We start from the raw sequence: 19127 nt of genomic DNA, 5'->3' as shown, positions 1-19127 counted from the left end.
TGTTGCTATAGCACCATAACCTGAGAATGCACAGCTTCTGCCACTCAGAGAGACAGAAAGAACAAAATGGTTCCTAGCACAAAATGGCTCAGTAGGATCTAGATACATGAATGCATTTACAGAAGTGGATGTCTGGCCAATGGTCATGGCTAGAGAGCTTGGGTGTTTACCCCATGCCTCCCTGAGCCTATAGTTGCTTCCTAAAGTATCCGATAACAGCTGAATTCCACTTAGTGCTCGACATTTGCACCAAGGCATTTCTAGGTGTAACGATGGATGCATTTAGGGGCCCTATCACACAACACTATTATAATGCTATTATTCCACTTTAACTGCCATATAGAATCCTATGGAGGGATATTTAGAGTTCTCATCCATCGCTTGGGCCTCACAAAACTGCAAATTGCAGAATGCCACAAAATGTTGCCATGGCAGTTAGAATGGAGTAATAGTATTGTAATAGTGAGTGTAATAGGGACTTGATCCTTTTTTCTTTTCTTTTTTTTACTTCTGTTGCTGCTACTATCATATGTTAATATATGGGGACCAGTTCACTTTGTATTAGCACCCACTAAAGAGTTTCAGCTCTAAATGTGTCTTTGTGGTTATAAATTAAGCTTGGAGAGACTGAACAAAAATGTTACATGACTATCCTCCTTTCTTCTCTTTGAATCTGTCACCTCTGTTTTTTTATTATCTATGTGAATATTGCTCTTTTTACTGCGGTTTGTTTCAATCAATATTTTTTTCTTCTGTACACTGCTTGTGATGTCAACTATTCTTTGCTTGTCTTTGCTCTTTGCATAGGAATCTACTTTCTGACTGCTAATTCTTGGAAAGGGAATATGTGTCATTTCCCACTAAATTTTATCCTTGTAGTAGATTCAACCCATCTCTGTAATAAGTATTTTAGTTTATTTATAGTATGACAGAAAATTAGGTCTCCAGTATCAAGAGGCCTAGGCACAAGGATCATGAGGCAGGCAAGCTGTCAAAAATGAGCTAAAAATACATGATAGGAAAATAGACTGTACAGTAGGTCATAACAAAAACGAACAAAGCCCTACATTTCCCCCCTCTCTCTTCTTTCAACAGATTATCTTTGCAGACGAATGCACAGAGGCTGAGGGACGGCACTGGCACATGAAGCACTTTTGCTGTTTTGAATGTGAAACGGTGCTGGGAGGCCAGCGATACATCATGAAGGAAGGGCGGCCATATTGCTGCAACTGTTTTGAATCCTTATATGCGGAGTATTGTGATACCTGTGCTCAGCACATTGGTAAGAGATAAAAATCTACCTTTTGCTGCCAAGGGAATGGGGAACAGGAGTGGGAAAGTCTGCAATAACCCTTGATGTGGATTTTATGGATGTGGTTTATATTTTTAAAACAGAACCCACAACGTGGCATGTCAATACACCGTTGCATTATTGTTTAAAGTGAAGCGCACCTCCAGGCTAGGAATTGAAACGGTTTTGTTTCGAAAGTACATGACAGGCATCTGTTTTTGTCAAACTTCCAGTAACCATTTGGCAGGTGCAAGTGTCGAACTGAGCCAGCAGTCTACATGGCAATATTGCTGCTGGCAGAGAACAAGAACATCTATAACGCCGGTGCCAGCCTTCCTGTTGCATCTGGTTGAAGAAGGAAAAGTAGGGTTCAACCCCACCAAGAGAGCCAGCGTGGTATAGTGGTTGGAGTGTTCAGCTAGAATTCCAGGATACAAAAAGCATATGTAAACAACACTTCTAAGGAGATCAAGTTATTAATATTATAATTAAGCAGTTTTCTCACAATGTTTGTAGAAACATTTAAAATTCAGTATATTTTATTCAGAAAGCTTTGAAAGTTAAGTCAGTGCTTTACAGTTGTATAGTAGTAATCCAACTTCTATTAAATAAGTGAAGACAACAGGAAATGCCTTAAACCAATGATTCTCAACCTGTGAGTGCCCAGATGTTTTAGCCTTCAGCTCCCAGAAATCCTAACAGCTGGTAAACTGGCTGGGATTTCTGGGAGTTGTAGGCCAAACACCTGGAGACCCACAGCTCAAGAACCACTGCCTTAAACCTTGCTCATGTTGAGGTATCCCAATGCTATTGGAAAGTGCCTTCAGTCCCATGCCGACAGAAATGTGGAATATAAATAAATAATGTAAAATAAAAATGCAGTGCAAATGATATAAACAAACAAACTTAACCAACTAAGGCACAAAAACAGAATATTATCATCATTTAGTTCAGTATTACATACTTTATGTAGCCTAGCTGGACATGACAGAGAGTCAGTCGGAGAATTTCCTCAATTTGTTGGTACACTATGCAGCCCGCTGTTCTTTTTCTAAGATTTTACAGTTACGGTGAAGGAAGATAGAGGAAATCCACCACCTTTGACTATCTTGAGTTTCTCAAAAGAAGGGTAGAGAAGGTGTGGCCTGTATGCTGTGTGCAACACCAGACCACACTTTTGCAGCTCCTGAGATGCACTGCCAGTCTCCCAGGAATTCCCTCCAACTCCTGGCCCCTTATTTTTAGGTGCAATCTTTCAGACAAATTTCACATTAAAATCATACCTGGCCAAGCCACAATGTGGAAATGCATGGCAACACCTTCCTACTTCCCCAGTAAAACCCCAAATTTTATAATTTGTTATCTCCCAATATGAAATTCAAGTGTAGAATTCTACAGTGTAGAATTAAAACAGTATACGAATAAATACCACTCCCCTTCCATGGGAGTAGCATGGCCAAAAAAGGAACTATAAATTGTTCCATGACCCCAACCTGTTGACCACTCCTGCTGTAATACTTTGCTTCCTTCAAATTTGTTGCAACTGTAGCATTTTTACTCCTGCTGACACTGTTTGCAGTATTCCAGCTTCTGTAAGCAAAGTGTACACTCTGTCAATAAACTATGGCACTTCCACTTCATTATTGAGAGATTAAGATTATTAATAGAGTTTTTCTTAAGGTATATTCATATAGGACAACAGAAAGAACATCTGGGCAGCTTGTACACTTTTTGTATCACATAGATGCTGCTAGACAGATAATTTCAGAGAATGGGGATCTACGCTGAACCTGAAACAGGTTGCGCATTTCTGTAAGAAACTGATACAAAGCAAGGCAGAACTTAAGCCTTACATCAGTTTTGAGAAAAGTCCTTAAAGTTTCTAAGATAAATAGGAAAAGGTGCAGTTGCTTAATGCTTACATCATCTTGTGCTTAAATATGTTTTTCTCGGTTGTATGTAGTTGGTTTCTCTGTGGTTAAGAGAGAAATCTCTTCCTGGAAGGAGGAAAGACATTATGTCATTCAGTCTTCTGAGCCGTTAGAGTGCACCTGGAGCACCTGAAGGGCATGTCTTTTGTTCCATTTAAAATGTGAGAAAGTATGTTTAGACTTATACATGAGTATATGTATTACTGTGGTGGCTTTTGAAGATATAGGGAGCAAAACAAGGTGAAAGCACAAAATGAGGATAAAGTATTACCATGCAAACAGTCAATTTGGCTTAAGTATAGGTGAATCCAAATTCTTACATATCATTTTGTAGTTATGTAGGCCAAATCTTGAGATCATATTTTCTTTTGCAGTTATGAATTGAGTCCAGGCTATAGAAAGATTTTTCAGGAAAGAAAGAACCAGTTTTAGTCAACAGGCACAAATATAGTGGCCACTGGTGTATTGGGAAACTAATCTCCACATCAAATGTCTTAAGAAACACTAGTTTAGACTATACTAGAATTCTAGATAGGACATCTGGAGGACACCAGTTTGTAGGAAAACTAGTTCTCAGTGTTTTCCTGTTTACTCACATTAATTTTTGTCCATTCTTTTTCATATCTCTTGCACCCAATTATTGCTCTTTGATGAGGCTGCCTCCAAATGTGGATATTTCCTTGCCGCAACATTATGCATATGTGTGTATCTATGTTAATGAATAATTAAAATGACCTACAAACATCACAAAATTGGGTCACTTTGGAACATCACTATCCCTATGCTAGTCTAAAAATAAAATCTGCTTTCTCGGGAATATAAATCTACACTGTATCTTTTAAAAAGGCACTTAAATAGGAAGCTCCATCTTCCTATCCATACGGTGTAGTGCTCAATATGATATTGTAAAATAGGACGAAAAGTCAAGTATAATATCTCCATTAGAAATGTTTCTCTTTTTAATTTTTGGTTTCTTTGAATTGTGTTCTAGTTGTAAAAGACTGTCTCTCAAATGCTTTTTGATCCCAAAAGACTTGAATTTTAATCAGTAATAAAAATCATTTTCATTTGAGAACTTTGGGAGACTAGTGGTCTTATCTTATAAAGAACAGGAATTCACAGTCCTCCATACCTTCCTATACATTATGCTTTATTACTTTAAACCCCCCTCCCTTTAATTTAACTTCTGGATAAATGCTGTTCATTTATTTATTAACTTTTTGGTCAATTTTAATTAACTGAAGCAATTGAACTCTTTTTTTTCTCTCTTTTTCCCCATAATTCATTGATCAAATTGAAATTCTATTCATCTACTTAACTTTCTTACTAAGCTAATAGAGGATTAAAAGTGCTTGATTCCCCCCCCCCCCCGGCTTATGCCTATGGAATATTATGCAGGGTAGAGAAAGATTGTATAAAACATTTTTCTGTGTGTACTCTTTCTTCTGGAATTAGGATGTCTGTGATTGGATTTTTTGTGTATAACTAGGCCATTATGACTTTTAAGTGTTATTGTAAGCAGTGAAGTGTAGTACATATACTCATGTATAATTTGAAATGCTGTAGTTAAAACATCAAGCCAAAAAACTTTGGTTCAGTTATCCATGTACCTTGTGGTTTATTTATTTATTGTGTCAGAAGTGAATTGATATAAATACAGTTATAATGTATTTAAATAACACACAAACAAAGTTAAAAACTTGACATTATACTAGATTTTCTTTGACAAGAAGCTGGCCACTTCAAGTGCCTCTGGTGTCACTGTGAGAAGGTCCTCCATTGTTCATGTGGCAGGGCTCAGGCTGCATTGTAGTAAGTGCTCTGTGATTTGCTCTTCTCCACACTCACATGTCATGGGATCCACTTTGTAGCCCCATTTCCTAAGATTGGCTCTGCATCTCATGGTGCCAGAGCAGTCTGTTCAATGCCTTCCAATTGCCCAGTCTTCTGTTTGCCCAGGAGGGAGTTTCTCATCCGGTATCAACCATGGATTGAAGTTCTGGGCTTTAACTTGCTGTTTTTGGACTCTCACTCGCTGAGGTGTTTCTACGAGCGAGTTCATAGGAAGCTGTTCTTTGATTAAGATGTTGGCTTGCTGGCTGGTATCCAAACAGAGGATGGTCCGGAGATGTCAATGCCTTGGTCCTTTCATTACAGGCTGCTACTTCCCGATGAATGTTAGGTAGGGCAATACTGGCTAAGAAATATAATTTTCCAGTGGTGTATAGACATCCTATGATTATGCAGCATGTCCCATTAAGAGCCACATCCACTGTTTTAACATGATGAGATGTATTCCATACTGGGCATGTGTATTCAGCTGCAGAGTAGTAAAGCGCAATGGCAGTTGTTTTCACTGTATCTGATTGTGATCTTCAGGTTGTGCCAGTCAGCTTTCGTATGGTATTATTTCTAGCACCCACTTTTGATAGCCAAGCAGTGCCTCTTGTAAGTCAGGGCATGGTCCAGAGTGATACCCAGGTATTGTGGTATGCTGCAATGCTCCAGTGGGATACCTTATGGCAGTGGTTCTCAACCTGTGGGTCCCTGGATGATTTGGTCTACAACACCCAGAAATCCTAGTCAGTTTACCATCTGTTAGCATTTCTGGGAGTTGAAGGCCAAAACACCTGGGGACCCACAGGTTGAGAACCACTGCCTTATGGTACATGTACAGTACTTATAGTACTGTATATGGATGATAAGTACTGTAACTTAACTGTTATCAAAAAACGGAACCTAAAAAAAGTAATGAACTTCCGTACTCTCTTTGCCATGGTGTCACTTCTGAATTTTTCAATGCCTGGGCAGGAAAATAGCAGCAGAGGCAGTTCTTCAGCACTTCCCTTCAAAGGAGCACCAACAGAATAAAGAAGGGGACAGTGTTTCTTTTAAGTTCTCTTTGGATTTCTCTATTTTTAAAATAAGAGTTAATACTGTACCTAACTTTTGTAAAAAGAAAGAAAGAAAGAAAGAAAGAAAGAAAGAAAGAAAGAAAGAAAGAAAGAAAGAACCATCCCTTTCTCTCAGTAGAGTGACAAAGGGCCTTTTTGAATGCTTGAGTGGGAAAATGGTGGGGCAGCAGCCAGGAGTGGCTGGTGCTTTTCCCTTTTTTCTGAATGATACTCAACTTATCTATGAATCATATCAAAATCCATAATTTTAGTCTCAAAAACTTGTCCTCAACTAATATATAAGGTGGCTTTATACACTTGCATATACAGTAAATTTCTATACTCTTGACAGCTCTTTTAATACTACAGTATGTTTGGCAGATTGGCTCTCTTTCGGTCTTCATCTGCTTCATTAACTGAAATAGTTAACGATTTTGGTCGCTGAATTAACATCTCTAATTAGTGTTTCAGTTAAATGGAGCAGATATTTATGCACAGGTGATTGTTGGGGATTTGTTTTATAACACACTGAGCTCAGGCTCTTGCGCATAGCAACAACAGATTTTATAGGAATCAGCACTACTGTGGAGTCCCAGCACAGACCCTTTCTGTACCTTTCTATTTTTAACTTTGACTTCCAAAATGGTGTATGCAAGAACATTTGGTTAAGCATAAAAAAATCTGAACATTTCAAAGCAAAACAGCAGTAGCGGAAAAATAATGAAATACTCCAGCAAAAACAAACAGAACCCAGCAGATAAAAATCAAATTATTTCTTTTTTAAAGGTCAGGTAAAGGAGAACATTTTTATCATTATTTAAATGGTCTTTATCTTGAACATAATAAAGCTGTCCTGCTCGTGGAGGGTCGTTGATCACTGGGGCTTCTACACAAAAATGCTTCTCCCTAATTGGCATTTATCACCCCTTGGAAAAGGGGGGCACTTAAAAAAGAAGGGCTTGTGAAGAGGATCTTGGTGGCTGGATAAAATTTTGTGGCAAGGATGAGGAATCTCAGATTTGAATGTGACTTTTCTTGGGTTCCCCAGATGACCATATTCCATCCCCATGACAAAAACATTTAATCATTTCCCAGCCTTTGTATTTTTAGGTGTGTGTCTCTCTCTGCCTCCAAGTCTTCTGTTGACCTACAGCAACCCCATTAATTTCGCATGCATATTAAAGGCTAGGAATACTCAGAGATGGTTGTGCCAGTTCATTCTTCTGATATATAGCTTACAATACCGAGTTTTTTTGTTGGTGATCTTTCATAAAAATACTAACCAGGCTAACCTTGCTTAGCTTCCAAGATCAGGTAGGGTCTGGTGCCTTTAGGATATTTAGACCTATGACATAGGAACTGGCAGAAAAGAAACTTTAAAACTTAAACTTTTAGTCCTCCTCATCACTAGAATGTGGCCCTTGTGAAGATCTCCAAAACTGAACTTGGCCCTTAGGTAGAAATGAGTTCTCACAAGAACAACACTGTTAGGACAAATGAAGTTATCACTGAGGCTCACTGAGGGTGTAGCAATGCTGTAGAATGAATGTAGTTTGTTTCATACCATATTAAGTGCCACGACTCAATGATATGAAAGTTTGGGATTTGTTGTTTGATGAGGCATCAGCTCTATTTCATAGAAAAAGCTAAAGACCTTCCAGAATTACATCTTCCATGATTCCATAACATTGAGTCATGGAAGTTAAAGTGGTAGCAAACTGCATTCATTCTACAGTGCAGATATACCCTGAATTTAAGGCCAACTTCACATTTAAAACCAAGTTTCCAACTCCCAAGTTTCAGTCTCAAAGACACTGTGTCCCTTCTGCAGAAAATGTACACTGAGCACTAGGCTAGTGCTATTCGGCTGGAGGTATCCAAATTTCATTGAGCACCCAGATCCGTTTTCGGGAGCCTCCCAAAAATTGCAAATATCTGTTTTCAACTAGGCAGCCAAAAGATCTGGGAAGACCCAGCTAATTGGCGGTAGTGGGTAACTTATAAGGCACATTTCCTGGAACCCTTTCCTTCAAGGGAATCTGGGTTTCAGCAACGGTGTTAAGGAAGCATCCTTCCTGAAACCCTTTCTTTTCTTGCCTTCAGGGGAGTCTGAGTTTGAGCAATGGGGTTAAGGAAACAGTCTTCCTGGGACCCTTTCTTTTCTTGCCTTTTAGGGAGCCTGGGGTTAAGGGAGCATGCACTGCATACTCCTGAATACAAGGGAGGAAGCTGAGTCTGGCAGCCACGTGGGCTGTTTCGGGCGATAAAAACATGGCAGCTGAGCCCTAGTCATCACGGCTGTCCAACAAGACAAATTGGCCAAAGGGAACAGACCAACCACAATCCGTGCACAAACCTACTAGGTACTGCACCTCCTTGTTAAATTCTGTTTGGAGGAAGGTTTCTTTTTTGGTTAGATGCACATATGCGATCCAGAAACGTTATGTTCTATAAAGATGCTCTTAAGCTTAGCATACTTTGCTGCATGTACCTGTTACTACGGTAACGGCATTTTCCTCCTCCACTATATCCTTTCCTGAACTCCATGGCAAAAAGAAAAATGCATGGGGATTTAAGTTATAACTAATGCTCTTTCTCTAAAATACTTGCAGTTCTGGTATAATAGAAGCTCTTGTTCCTGAACCTGCTCCTATCTGCAGGAAAATCATACCCTTAACCCAAATTAAGCAGGTACCCTTGGTTAATGTTTAAATGGGGGGGGGGGGTCTTGAACCATTTTCGAATCCATTCCATCTGTTTAATTTGAGATTATTATTATTACATTTGTGGAAGTAACTCATTTTGAATTTCATCTTCCCAGTTCCCAGGAAATTCAAGCATCCATGAACTGCATTGCACTCAAGCTAACATTCATATTCCTGACAGTGTTTTCAGTGTGTATAGTTTCCCCCCTCCTACCATAAAGCTTGTGGCATCATTTATGGTGATATATAGTGAACCCTTGGTATCCAATTGAGTTTGGTTCTAGGAGAGACACACATGTGGATACCAAAAGCCTTGGATGCTCAATCCGATGATATACAGTGACTTAACTTTTGCCTATATAAATTGCCTTTTGGATTTTTGGGGAAGTTTTTAAAGCCATGGATGGTTGAATCCTTGCATGGAGAATCTATGGATATAGAGGGCTGACTGTACATGAAAATCACAGTTTCTTCATTGTGGTCTCTGTGCATCATGCACCTGGATTTGTGCCTGCGTTGAGACTCCATTTGGAAAGTTTAAGAGCTAAATAGTCTTTGATAGGAAACCACACAGTCTCCTCTCCCTGCATATGCACCCACCTGCCAAAACTGCTCTCACTTCAATTTCTCTTCTGCCAATTATCTTCCTCTTTGCCTTGTTTTACATTCTTTCTCTTTTCAATCTGCTTCCTAGTTTTCCGTTAGTCCTCTTTCTTCATCTATTTTCTAGCCATGCTATTTTTAAAAATGCTCTTTACTTCAGGGCTTCAGTCCCTCCTACTCCATCTCTTTTTAAGGTCTCTTTTCAAATCTGTCTCTTACAGACAGAAATTATCTTTATTGGATGGTGTTCTTTCTGCTTTAGAGAGGACTACTGCTCAACAGTGCTTCATTCGTAGAGGATTTACTCTCAAGCCCTCTCAGCAGAGCTTTACAGTTTTAGCTCCAATGTTGGGAATCATGAAGTCATAGACTGCAAAGCTTTGAAGAAAGCCTTTTACTCTGCATCAGCCACTGTGTAAATTCATTTTGAAATAGTCCACCCAGAAGTCAAATACATTCAAGATCATCCTGTGGTCCCATCCACTACAGTATCATCTTCTTTCTGTTTCATCTCCTTGACTTCAAAAGTATAATATAATTCAGTTCATCTAATTATCCCCTCTGCATCATCCCTCAGTTACCTTAGTTTGAACCCTCTGCTGCTTACATGGACCTTTTTCAATAGTGTCTATTGCATTAGCAATATTGAGCATTAAAAATCTGATAGTTCTCAGCTCAGCACAATATGGCCAAAGCCCAAATTGTAGATACCAACAACTTCAACATCTTCCAACATTGTCCCTGCAAGACATTGAACAGGTGATCCATCCTCAACATCAAATATTTCTTAGGTTTTCCATCAGCACAACTGTTCTTTTCAGCCTCGCTATGGCACTGACAGTTTTCACAAAATGAATAGTGGTGGCAGTCTCCTTCCTCAGAACTTGAGGAGTTCAGCTTTTCTTATTGGCTGTGGATAGCAGCTTCCAGAGATAAGATGGGCAGCCAAAATGATAAAGAATTTGGAAACCAAGTCCTATGAGAAGCTACTTAGGGTGCTGGATGTGTTTAGCTTGGAGAAAAGAAAGCTGAGAGGAGACATGATATCCATGTTTAAGTGTTTGAAAGGATGCCACATTGAGGAGGGAGCAAGCTTGTTTTCTGCTGCTCTGGAGACTGGGGCACAAAGCAATGGATTCAAATAGCAGGGAAAAAAGATTCCATCTAAACATTAGAAAAAACTTCCTGATGGCAAGAGTTGTTGGACAGTGAATATGCTGCTGCTTCAGAACATTTTGGAGTCTCCAGAGGCTGGATGGCCATCTGTCGGGGTGCTTTGTGCTATTCCTACATGGCAGGGAGTTAGACTGGGTGGCTCTTGTGGTCCCGTCCAACTCTATAATTCTATGATTCATTGCACCCTATCATTTCTACACATCCTTGGTCTTCAGGTGAATACAAAGAAATCTATTTTGGAATTGATGAAATGGATATATTTCACAGGAGGCCTTCTTAACTTCACATGTGGGAAAGGTTTATTGCCACTGGACAGAGGTCTTACTCTAAATCAAGTTCTGTTATTTCTCTCAATATACTGTGTTCTAGGATTTAAAGGACTTCTAGGTCTCACAGCCACCTGAATTGCTGTAACCTACCTCTCCTACTTGAAGTCACTCCTGAGGGCATCCAAAATGATTAAAGATTTGGAAGGCCCTTTGAGGAGCAATGTAAGAAGCTGGGTAGTAAAGGTAGTCAGATTTAAATATTTGAAAAGATGTCACATTGAGAAGGGAGCAGTTTGTTTTCTGCTGTTCCATAAACTAGGAGACAAAGAAATACATTCAAACAAAAGAAAAAGGGGTACTACCTAAACATTACAAAGAATTTGTAAGAGCTGTTTGGCAATTAAATACACAGCCCTGGAGTGTGGTGGCATGTCCTTTCCTGGATGTTTTTAAACAGAAGCTTTATAGCAATCTGTTAAGGAATACTTTGATTGTGTATTCCTACATGGTAGGAGATTGGAGTAGTTGGCCTTTGTGGCTTCTGCCAACTCTATGATTCTAAGCTTTGGCATTTACAGGAATGTTTCCTCAAATACTTTAGTCCTTAATTTGACAATTAGAGAAGGAGATTCAAGATCCCTCATCATCTCTGCATCTTTTTCCTGTGGTGGTTGCATCTGTCCCACCTTCTGTTTGGAATGCAATTCCAACTTGTCAACCTATCCTATTTTCTTGCCAGAGTTCCCTAGTTGGCTAGGGAACCAACTAAAGAGACATGATGGCATAAGGTAACTGGCTACTAAAAGATATGATCCCACACATCTGTGCCCTGGAACCTCTAGCTGTTACAAAAGCTTTTCAACTTCATTTTTCTGAGACGGTCATACCAATAACATTGAACAGCATCACAACTGTAACCTTGATGATTCTTTAATTATATGTCTTTACACATACATTTCAAAGTCATTCAATATCATTTCATTAAATACCATATGAAGCATTACACTGGCACAAGTCACTAAGAAGATTCTGCTCCATAGTGTACTGATAGGGAGACAGATGAATAGTGGGGTGATAAGCTATGCATTTAAGACAAATAACTTAAGGTAGCCACTTAACAGCACCACAGTTCAGGCCTGGTGATATGATTTAAAAGCCAGAAAGTTATTAAAATCTATAAAAATGTAATTGTCCTATAATATATGATCACACTTATCAGTTCAAAACGAGCTTTTCCAGCTGCAGCCTATGAACCGGTGCTTTAGAGTTCTTAAGTGTGCCGTTAAGTCAAACTGCATCTGTTTTCCACACAGAGTTTAAACTTCAAGAGACTTAGAGGAAGGCGCTGAAAAGTTAAGAAGAGCAGCTGTAGCACACTGTGTGCAGATTTAACTTTTTTCTTCCTTTGCTTAAAAGTTTGTTCTCTGAAATCTCTAACAAAATAGGCACAACATTAGGAAACAACTAGATACAAGAGTATAGAAAGTGCATCTGTTGAGGGATGGGGGAGGAACACCCACTGAAACCCATCTAGATCTCTTACAGACTGTATACAAACACTTTTACGGCTGACATCCAGTTAGTGATTTGCACACATGTAAGTCTCTTGCTTGGGATTCAGACTACTCACTGCTCTCCATCCAAAAACCTCCCACCAACCAGCAGTTCTTCAGTCTTGGGAGAGGCTACTGCTATTCTTTTTCTATCTAAAGGAAGAAAAGAAAGATGCTTCAGATAATGAAGATCCAGCTGCTCTGAGCTCTCGGGGGAAAGAAAAGACAGGTGCATTCCTTTAGAGGTCACTTACTGTTCTTCCTTCCCTGGAAGCTGAGACTGGCTGCTTCCCTACATTTTGAATTGCCTTCCCATTCCCTTCCTTTTCACTGATAAGGAACACCACTACAGATTCACTCTGCCAAATGGCGAGAACATGCAGAACTGCTCATATGAAGCTATGTAAACATGTAGGATATCAGCCATTTGTGTGCAATGGGGATGTGTGCACCAAATCTCAGGAGGCACTGTGCTGATATCAGAGCCGGCCCTAGGTATTTTTCAAGTGTAGGCGAACAGAATTTTGGCGCCCCCCCCCCAAACCAATCACTGAAAAATAAAAGCGTTGGATAAATGAAAATGTTGGATAATAAGGAAGGATTAAGGAAAAGCCTATTAAACATCAAATTACATTATGATTTTACAAATTAAGCACCAAAACATCATGTTTTACAACAAATCAATAGAAAAAGCAGTTCAATACATGGTAATGTTATGTAGGAATGACTATATTTGCGAATTTAGCACTAAACATTGAACAGGGATATAGAGCAGTGTGGACTTAGATAACCCAGATAGCCCTCAGTATTTAAAAAAATCTCTAAAATCAGGACAATAAATAAACAACAACACTCTGAAAACAGAAGAAATCCAGACAGTAAACAATCAGGGACAGCTAACACCTCCCAAAAAAAAATTCTTCCAGGCAAGAAGAAGCCAGGCCTTGAAGCCACAGGGCCATTAAATGCTAATCAAGGTGATTAATTACAACATTCACACCTGCTTCAAAGAAGACTTCTTTCTCCCACCCTGGACTTTCTACAGATATATAAACCCCACATACCTAGCTTCCAAGTTCCCACAGACCTCACAATCTCTGAAGGTCCCAAAGGTGGGCTCACGTGGTGTGAAGGCGGGCCCGCGCTGGCCGGAAGGCCCAGCGTGGGCAGTGGGAGGCCCAGCGCGGCCGCCAGGAGACCTGAAGGAGAAGGAGGCGGAGAGTGGCGCCCTCCTCCCAGGACGATGGTGCCCCCGGGTCGATGGCGCCACAGGCAAATGCCTAGTTCGCCTTATGGTTGGACCGCCTCTGGCTGATATAGTAATCAGTATTTGGAATAGTGTTCAGATACGAACAAAGATATGGGTGAACCACAGCTTTTGGAGAGTTTATGTTATGGATTGCTGCCCACAGAATTCGCTGGCCAACATATATATGCCTTGGAACCAGAGTTCAGAAAAGTTACTTTCGAGATTACAACTTACAAAATCCCCCCAACAGCATTTCAGCTATAGCTAGGCCAAAATTCAATATTAGTGGTGGGGCTGGAGGCCACAAATATACTGACGAGGGCAAGCTCGTAGCCAGGATTTTGATTCGGCGGGGGGGGGGGGGGGAGGATGGGATTTTGATTCGGGGGGGAGCTGAGTCTGAGTGAGAGAGGATCTACCCTAGCAAACCTTTTGTATCATTATCCCAATCCCCCCATGCATATGGGATATATTGAACATGGTGATCAGATCATGATATGAATAAGCATAACAGTTTAAACAATAAATGTAAGGCCTTCTCGCGGACCACCCTGAGAATTTCGGGGGAGGGGGTGAAGCCCCTCAAGCCCCCCGCCCGGCTACATGCCTGGACGAGGGAGAAGGTGAAACTCAGTGTTGCTGCATTGGGATGGAAGAAATATATAGCCTCACCTCCCATTCTAGCCATCTTTAGCGCTGTTGAGAGGAGGGGAGATTAAATATTTTTCCTATCCTTCAGCAGTTTCCACAACTTCTACAGTTGATGCAGAAGCATGCTGCCCGGGGATGATGGGAATTGTTTTCCAACCCATCTGGAGGGCATCAGACAAATAAAATATAGTACATACCCTGCTGATTAAGAAAAGGTTTTGCTGCAAGGGCCATGAAAGGATAGATAGTCTGAAGCCAACTTCCCATGTTTTTAATGCAAAGTTAACATTGTGTTAATTCCTCCAGGCTAAACATGGTGTCAGTGATGTGTGTTAATTTCACTGGCAGCTGCTCTGACCTGTGATGCGTAAGCTTTGGGACCCTTCAGATGAGAACAGTCTTCTTCATTGTTAAGACCACAATGAGCTTAATTCTTTTGATAATCCCCAGGGAGCTAAGCACAAGATCAAGGCACACTTCTTTCTTTCCTTCATTCATTCTGCTGCTTTATGACAGATAGTTGATGACAAAACTAGCAAGCTGGGTGTTTCCTTGGGGACTCTGCTTTCCTTCTTCCCGTTGAACAGGTGGCCAGGATAGAGGGAACACAATTATTATCAAGATTTGTTTGTGGGGATAGGCCTGAAATCAGAAAACTGATTAGATATGGCTAGGGAGGAGTTAGTGTTTTGCCGTCTGTTTGAAATAGTTTATTGCTCTAATACATATAGGGAAAGGGATGAGGTATACTTCCACTGAAATTTTTCACTTTTAAAACATTGTTTTGCCAGATTTGACTGCTCTGATGCCAGCATCAACTACTAACATCACCAAATGGTCTGGATTCTTGAAGTGACAAATTATGCAGCAGCTTTATGGAAAGTAGTCAAGATCAAGATCAGATTGCTGTTTTTAACTGGAAATCTGAATTTTGTTTGCACATTTTGTCTAGCATTTCGTTCATTTAGATTTCAGACACATTTTATATCACTTAGGGGAGAATGGCAGGATATCATGCACACACGCACGGCGGGCCCAAGGTTCTTTATCCTACTATCTTTGAGAGTAATGAAGCTAAAAAAAAAAATCAAAATTTCCCCTTTTCTGGTTTAAAGAGTGATCTGAACAAAACTATTGCTGCAAGTCACTTCTGGTTGTGAGAGAATCTGCCATCTACAAAGACGTTGCCCAGGGAACACCTGGATATGTCATGATCCTGCAAGGAGGCTTTTCTCATGTCTCATGCAGCCTGAACCCTGCCACATGCACAATGGGGGGACTTCTAATAGCAACATCACAGGCACTCCAAGTGGCCAGCTACTGGTCAAAGGACATTTAGTATAACGCCAAGTTTTTACCTTTGTTTGTGTTTTCAAATACATTACAACTGTACCCTCGGTTGACTCCTGACATGATAAATAAATACCAAATTATTACTTTGAAATCCTCTGCTATGTTTATTCAAGAGTTCATCATGGATGCCTTCCTATCTGCTCTAACATCTTCTCAGGCTCATTTGGTGGGTTCAAGGAGATAATATAGTTGGTGGCTACTCCCAAACATTGGAACTCCCTACCTAAAGATGCCAGATTGGCCCCATCCTTGCAATCCTTTTATGAGTACGTTAAAATATTTTTGTGCCATCAGGCTTTCCGAAATTAACTGGAGTGGACTTTCACAAACTGACTGTGTGGTGCTGGTTTTTAAGGTCTATGTACAGTCTTTTCATGAATTTTGATGAATATTCATGTTTAATATTTTAACTTTTTAAATTGTTTAATAGTTTTTAAAATAAATCCTATACTTGAATGTTTTGTATAGTTTTAATCTGTATTGTTTTAAATATGCAATAATGTGGTATTGGGGATTGCAGATTTAATGCAGAGGAATGGGCAAAACAGAATACCAAAACTGACTAGAACTCCTACCGACTAAAATGTTAATGATCTCTGACAGCTGGAGCACCCATACTTACCCCTTTTAGAAGAAAGGATAAATTAGCTGAAGCTGCCTACATTTTTTCTCCGATTATTTTCTACTCTCTCTGCAATAATAATGACTAATGACCTATTTTAATAGAAGAAGAAATAGATGCAGAATCTAAAAATAATGTTTAGTACCTGATTTTGTGTTGGATGGTGTATTTTTAGAGCCTACATTGCTGGCATGATCATTTTGCTTTCAATACTCACTGCATGTAGTCCACTGCCAAACCCTTACCTCCGATTATCAGGATTTCACTTGGCTAAAACTGTGTTATATTTTTATATAACGTACACTATAAATAGGACAGTAACAAAATGCAATGTAGAATACCCCTAGTTAGCAGATGTGGCCATTTCTGGAATACAAATCCATTTCCTTTCCCTCGCCTCTGTTTATGGTTTCCCATTCCCAAAAGTCATTTGGTATTACAGCTACAGAAGAAAGCCCATTCTTCATTGGACATTTTGGATGCTACCTCCCCTGTGTCAATTAAAATTTTGTTCTTCTCCAAACCTTAACAGTTTTCTCAAACCTGATACCTCCCACAAATTGGCTGGTGTGTGTTTGTCAAGAAAAGGATTTATACGGTCTCCTTCACACTGCATAATCCTTAACTGCCAGAACCCCTGGGATTTGTAGTGAGGTATTTAGAATTCTGTGCCAGCAATCTCTACTGCCTCAACAAATTACAAATACCAGGATTAGTTAGGTGCAGCCCAAATGTGACGAAACTGCTAAAACGGTGCAGTATGGAAATAATGAAAATGTTCATGATTATATATGATTCATCTCCCTTTTGATTGTTGCTTATATAAAGACTAAATTACATGGGATGGTGAAAAGTGTGTTTTGACATATGTATCCTTAGTTTACTAAATAGCTGCTGTGGGGAATCGATGAAAAGATTTAACCTTTCCTTTACCATATTTACAGTCTTTCCCTAGATCTTTCCTTCTCATAGTTTCTGTGCTCCTGGTTTGGGACTAGAATGAAAGCTACTGTTGGCTCCAAGTCAGGAATAGCACCAAGAGCGAAAGATGAAATGCACTCTTCCCATGTCACAGTCTTGATTGGGCTTACATCCAACACAGAGATGATATATGTATTCTTAGGAACCAGTCAGATGCTTAATGTCACCAAGTCTACTTTAGTCTTAAATGTCTTTAGCTTTATTCAGACAAAGAAGAGCATGTGGTGCTTAACAGTGTTTCTCCCCTTTATTTGTAGGAATTGACCAGGGTCAGATGACTTATGACGGCCAGCATTGGCATGCAACCGAGACCTGCTTTTGTTGTGCACAGTGCAAGAAGTCACTTCTTGGGCGGCCATTCCTGCCAAAGCAAGGGCAGATCTTCTGTTCCAGAGCATGCAGCATGGGGGATGACCCCAATGCCTCCGATTCATCTGACTCTGCTTTCCAAAGTGCAAGAGCCAAAGAATCCAGGCGTAGTGCCAAGATCGGCAAGAACAGGAACAAAGGAGAGGAGAATGCTGCCGGCCAGAGCAACCAACTGCAGGTGACCTCCAGCAGGCTCTCTACAGATGTGGATCCCCTCTCCTTGCAAATGGACTTGCTGAGCTTATCCAGCCAGACTCCAAGTCTAAACAGGGACCACATCTGGAGGAGCAGAGATGAGCTCTACCACTATGGGAACAAAATGGAGTCAAGTCAGTCACAAACCCCCTTGCAGATGCTCAGTCAGTGTAACATCAGGACCTCTTACAATGCAGGGCAGAGTCCAAGTGCTCAGCAGGAACTATGGGGCAAACATTTCAGCAATCCAAAGAGGAGTTCCTCCCTTGCCATGAAAGGACATGGTGGTAGCTTCATCCAAGAGTGCCGAGAAGATTATTACTCAGGAAGGCTACCATCACAGGAGAGCTACAGTGACATGTCCAACCAGAGCTTCACTGAAAACAGGGGGAGTTACAAGGTCTCCAAATATGACCAAGAGGAAGACAGCAGTAGGTCTGCACAGCATTGTCGTACCAGGCATCCAATCAATGCCTTGAAATTCACTGAGGAACTGACTCCAACAGAGCAAACTCCACGTGGTTCAATGGAATCTCTTGCTCTTTCCAATGCCACAGGTAGGCTGTTGTTTCAAAATGTGATTGTGCCATGCTTTGCTTCTATGGGGATGAATAGGAAATGTAGGTTGTCATTGCTTGCCCATTACTTTGTCCTTCTGAAAGAGAAATGAATTTTTAATATTCTTTGAGTGGAAAAATGCCTTCATGGAGAAAACATGATGTTCCACCTCACTAGGGGGTGATGCCAATGTATAGAATGTAACTAATGGTCATACAGTGAATCATTGGAATTTCCATAAATACTAACTCGCCATTCAACAATTGTTTGGATTAAGTATTAAGTATTTGAGCTTAATTTTGCTTGAAATTATGGAGGGCTATGACAACTTAAAATTAGTTGATGTGGGCCTCAGCAAGGGCTGGGTTAAGTGTTCTATGGAATATGCAAGACAGGCCTTGGGCTAAAAGAATAATCCTTTGTGTAATAATTAAACAGAGTGTCACCAAGGTTACAACGGAGTTAAAATCCAGAGTCAGCAATAGGTAAGACAATAGAAGAGAGTAGACAAAGTCCAAGGTTATATGGTGTTTCCTTTGATGGAAAAGTATATATACTACACAGTATTAATGCAGTTTCACACCATTTTAACTGCTGTAGTGCAATGCTGTGGAATCATGGGAATTGTAGCTTGGTGAGGCACCATCACTCTTTGGCAGAGATGGCCAAAGACTTTGTAAAACTACAACTCTCATGATTCCACACCATGGAGCCATAGCAGTTAAAA

At 40.2% G+C, this 19127-nt stretch overlaps 1 protein-coding gene across 2 annotated transcripts in view; it reads left to right on the top strand.

Moving 5' to 3' along the window:
* prickle2 (prickle planar cell polarity protein 2) overlaps window positions 1-19127 on the top strand; it is a 328576-nt gene that overhangs the window by 270996 nt on the left and 38453 nt on the right. For both annotated transcript variants that reach the window (XM_003223588.4, XM_008114998.3), the window contains 2 exons: window positions 1096-1282; window positions 17536-18399. In XM_003223588.4, coding sequence (XP_003223636.1) covers window positions 1096-1282; window positions 17536-18399 — 1051 coding nt within the window. The remainder of the gene's footprint in view (window positions 1-1095; window positions 1283-17535; window positions 18400-19127) is intronic.

This window comes from Anolis carolinensis, chromosome 2 (genome assembly GCF_035594765.1).
Source record: "Anolis carolinensis isolate JA03-04 chromosome 2, rAnoCar3.1.pri, whole genome shotgun sequence".
Taxonomy (NCBI): domain Eukaryota; kingdom Metazoa; phylum Chordata; class Lepidosauria; order Squamata; family Dactyloidae; genus Anolis; species Anolis carolinensis.
This window is presented reverse-complemented; position numbering and strand designations above follow the sequence as displayed.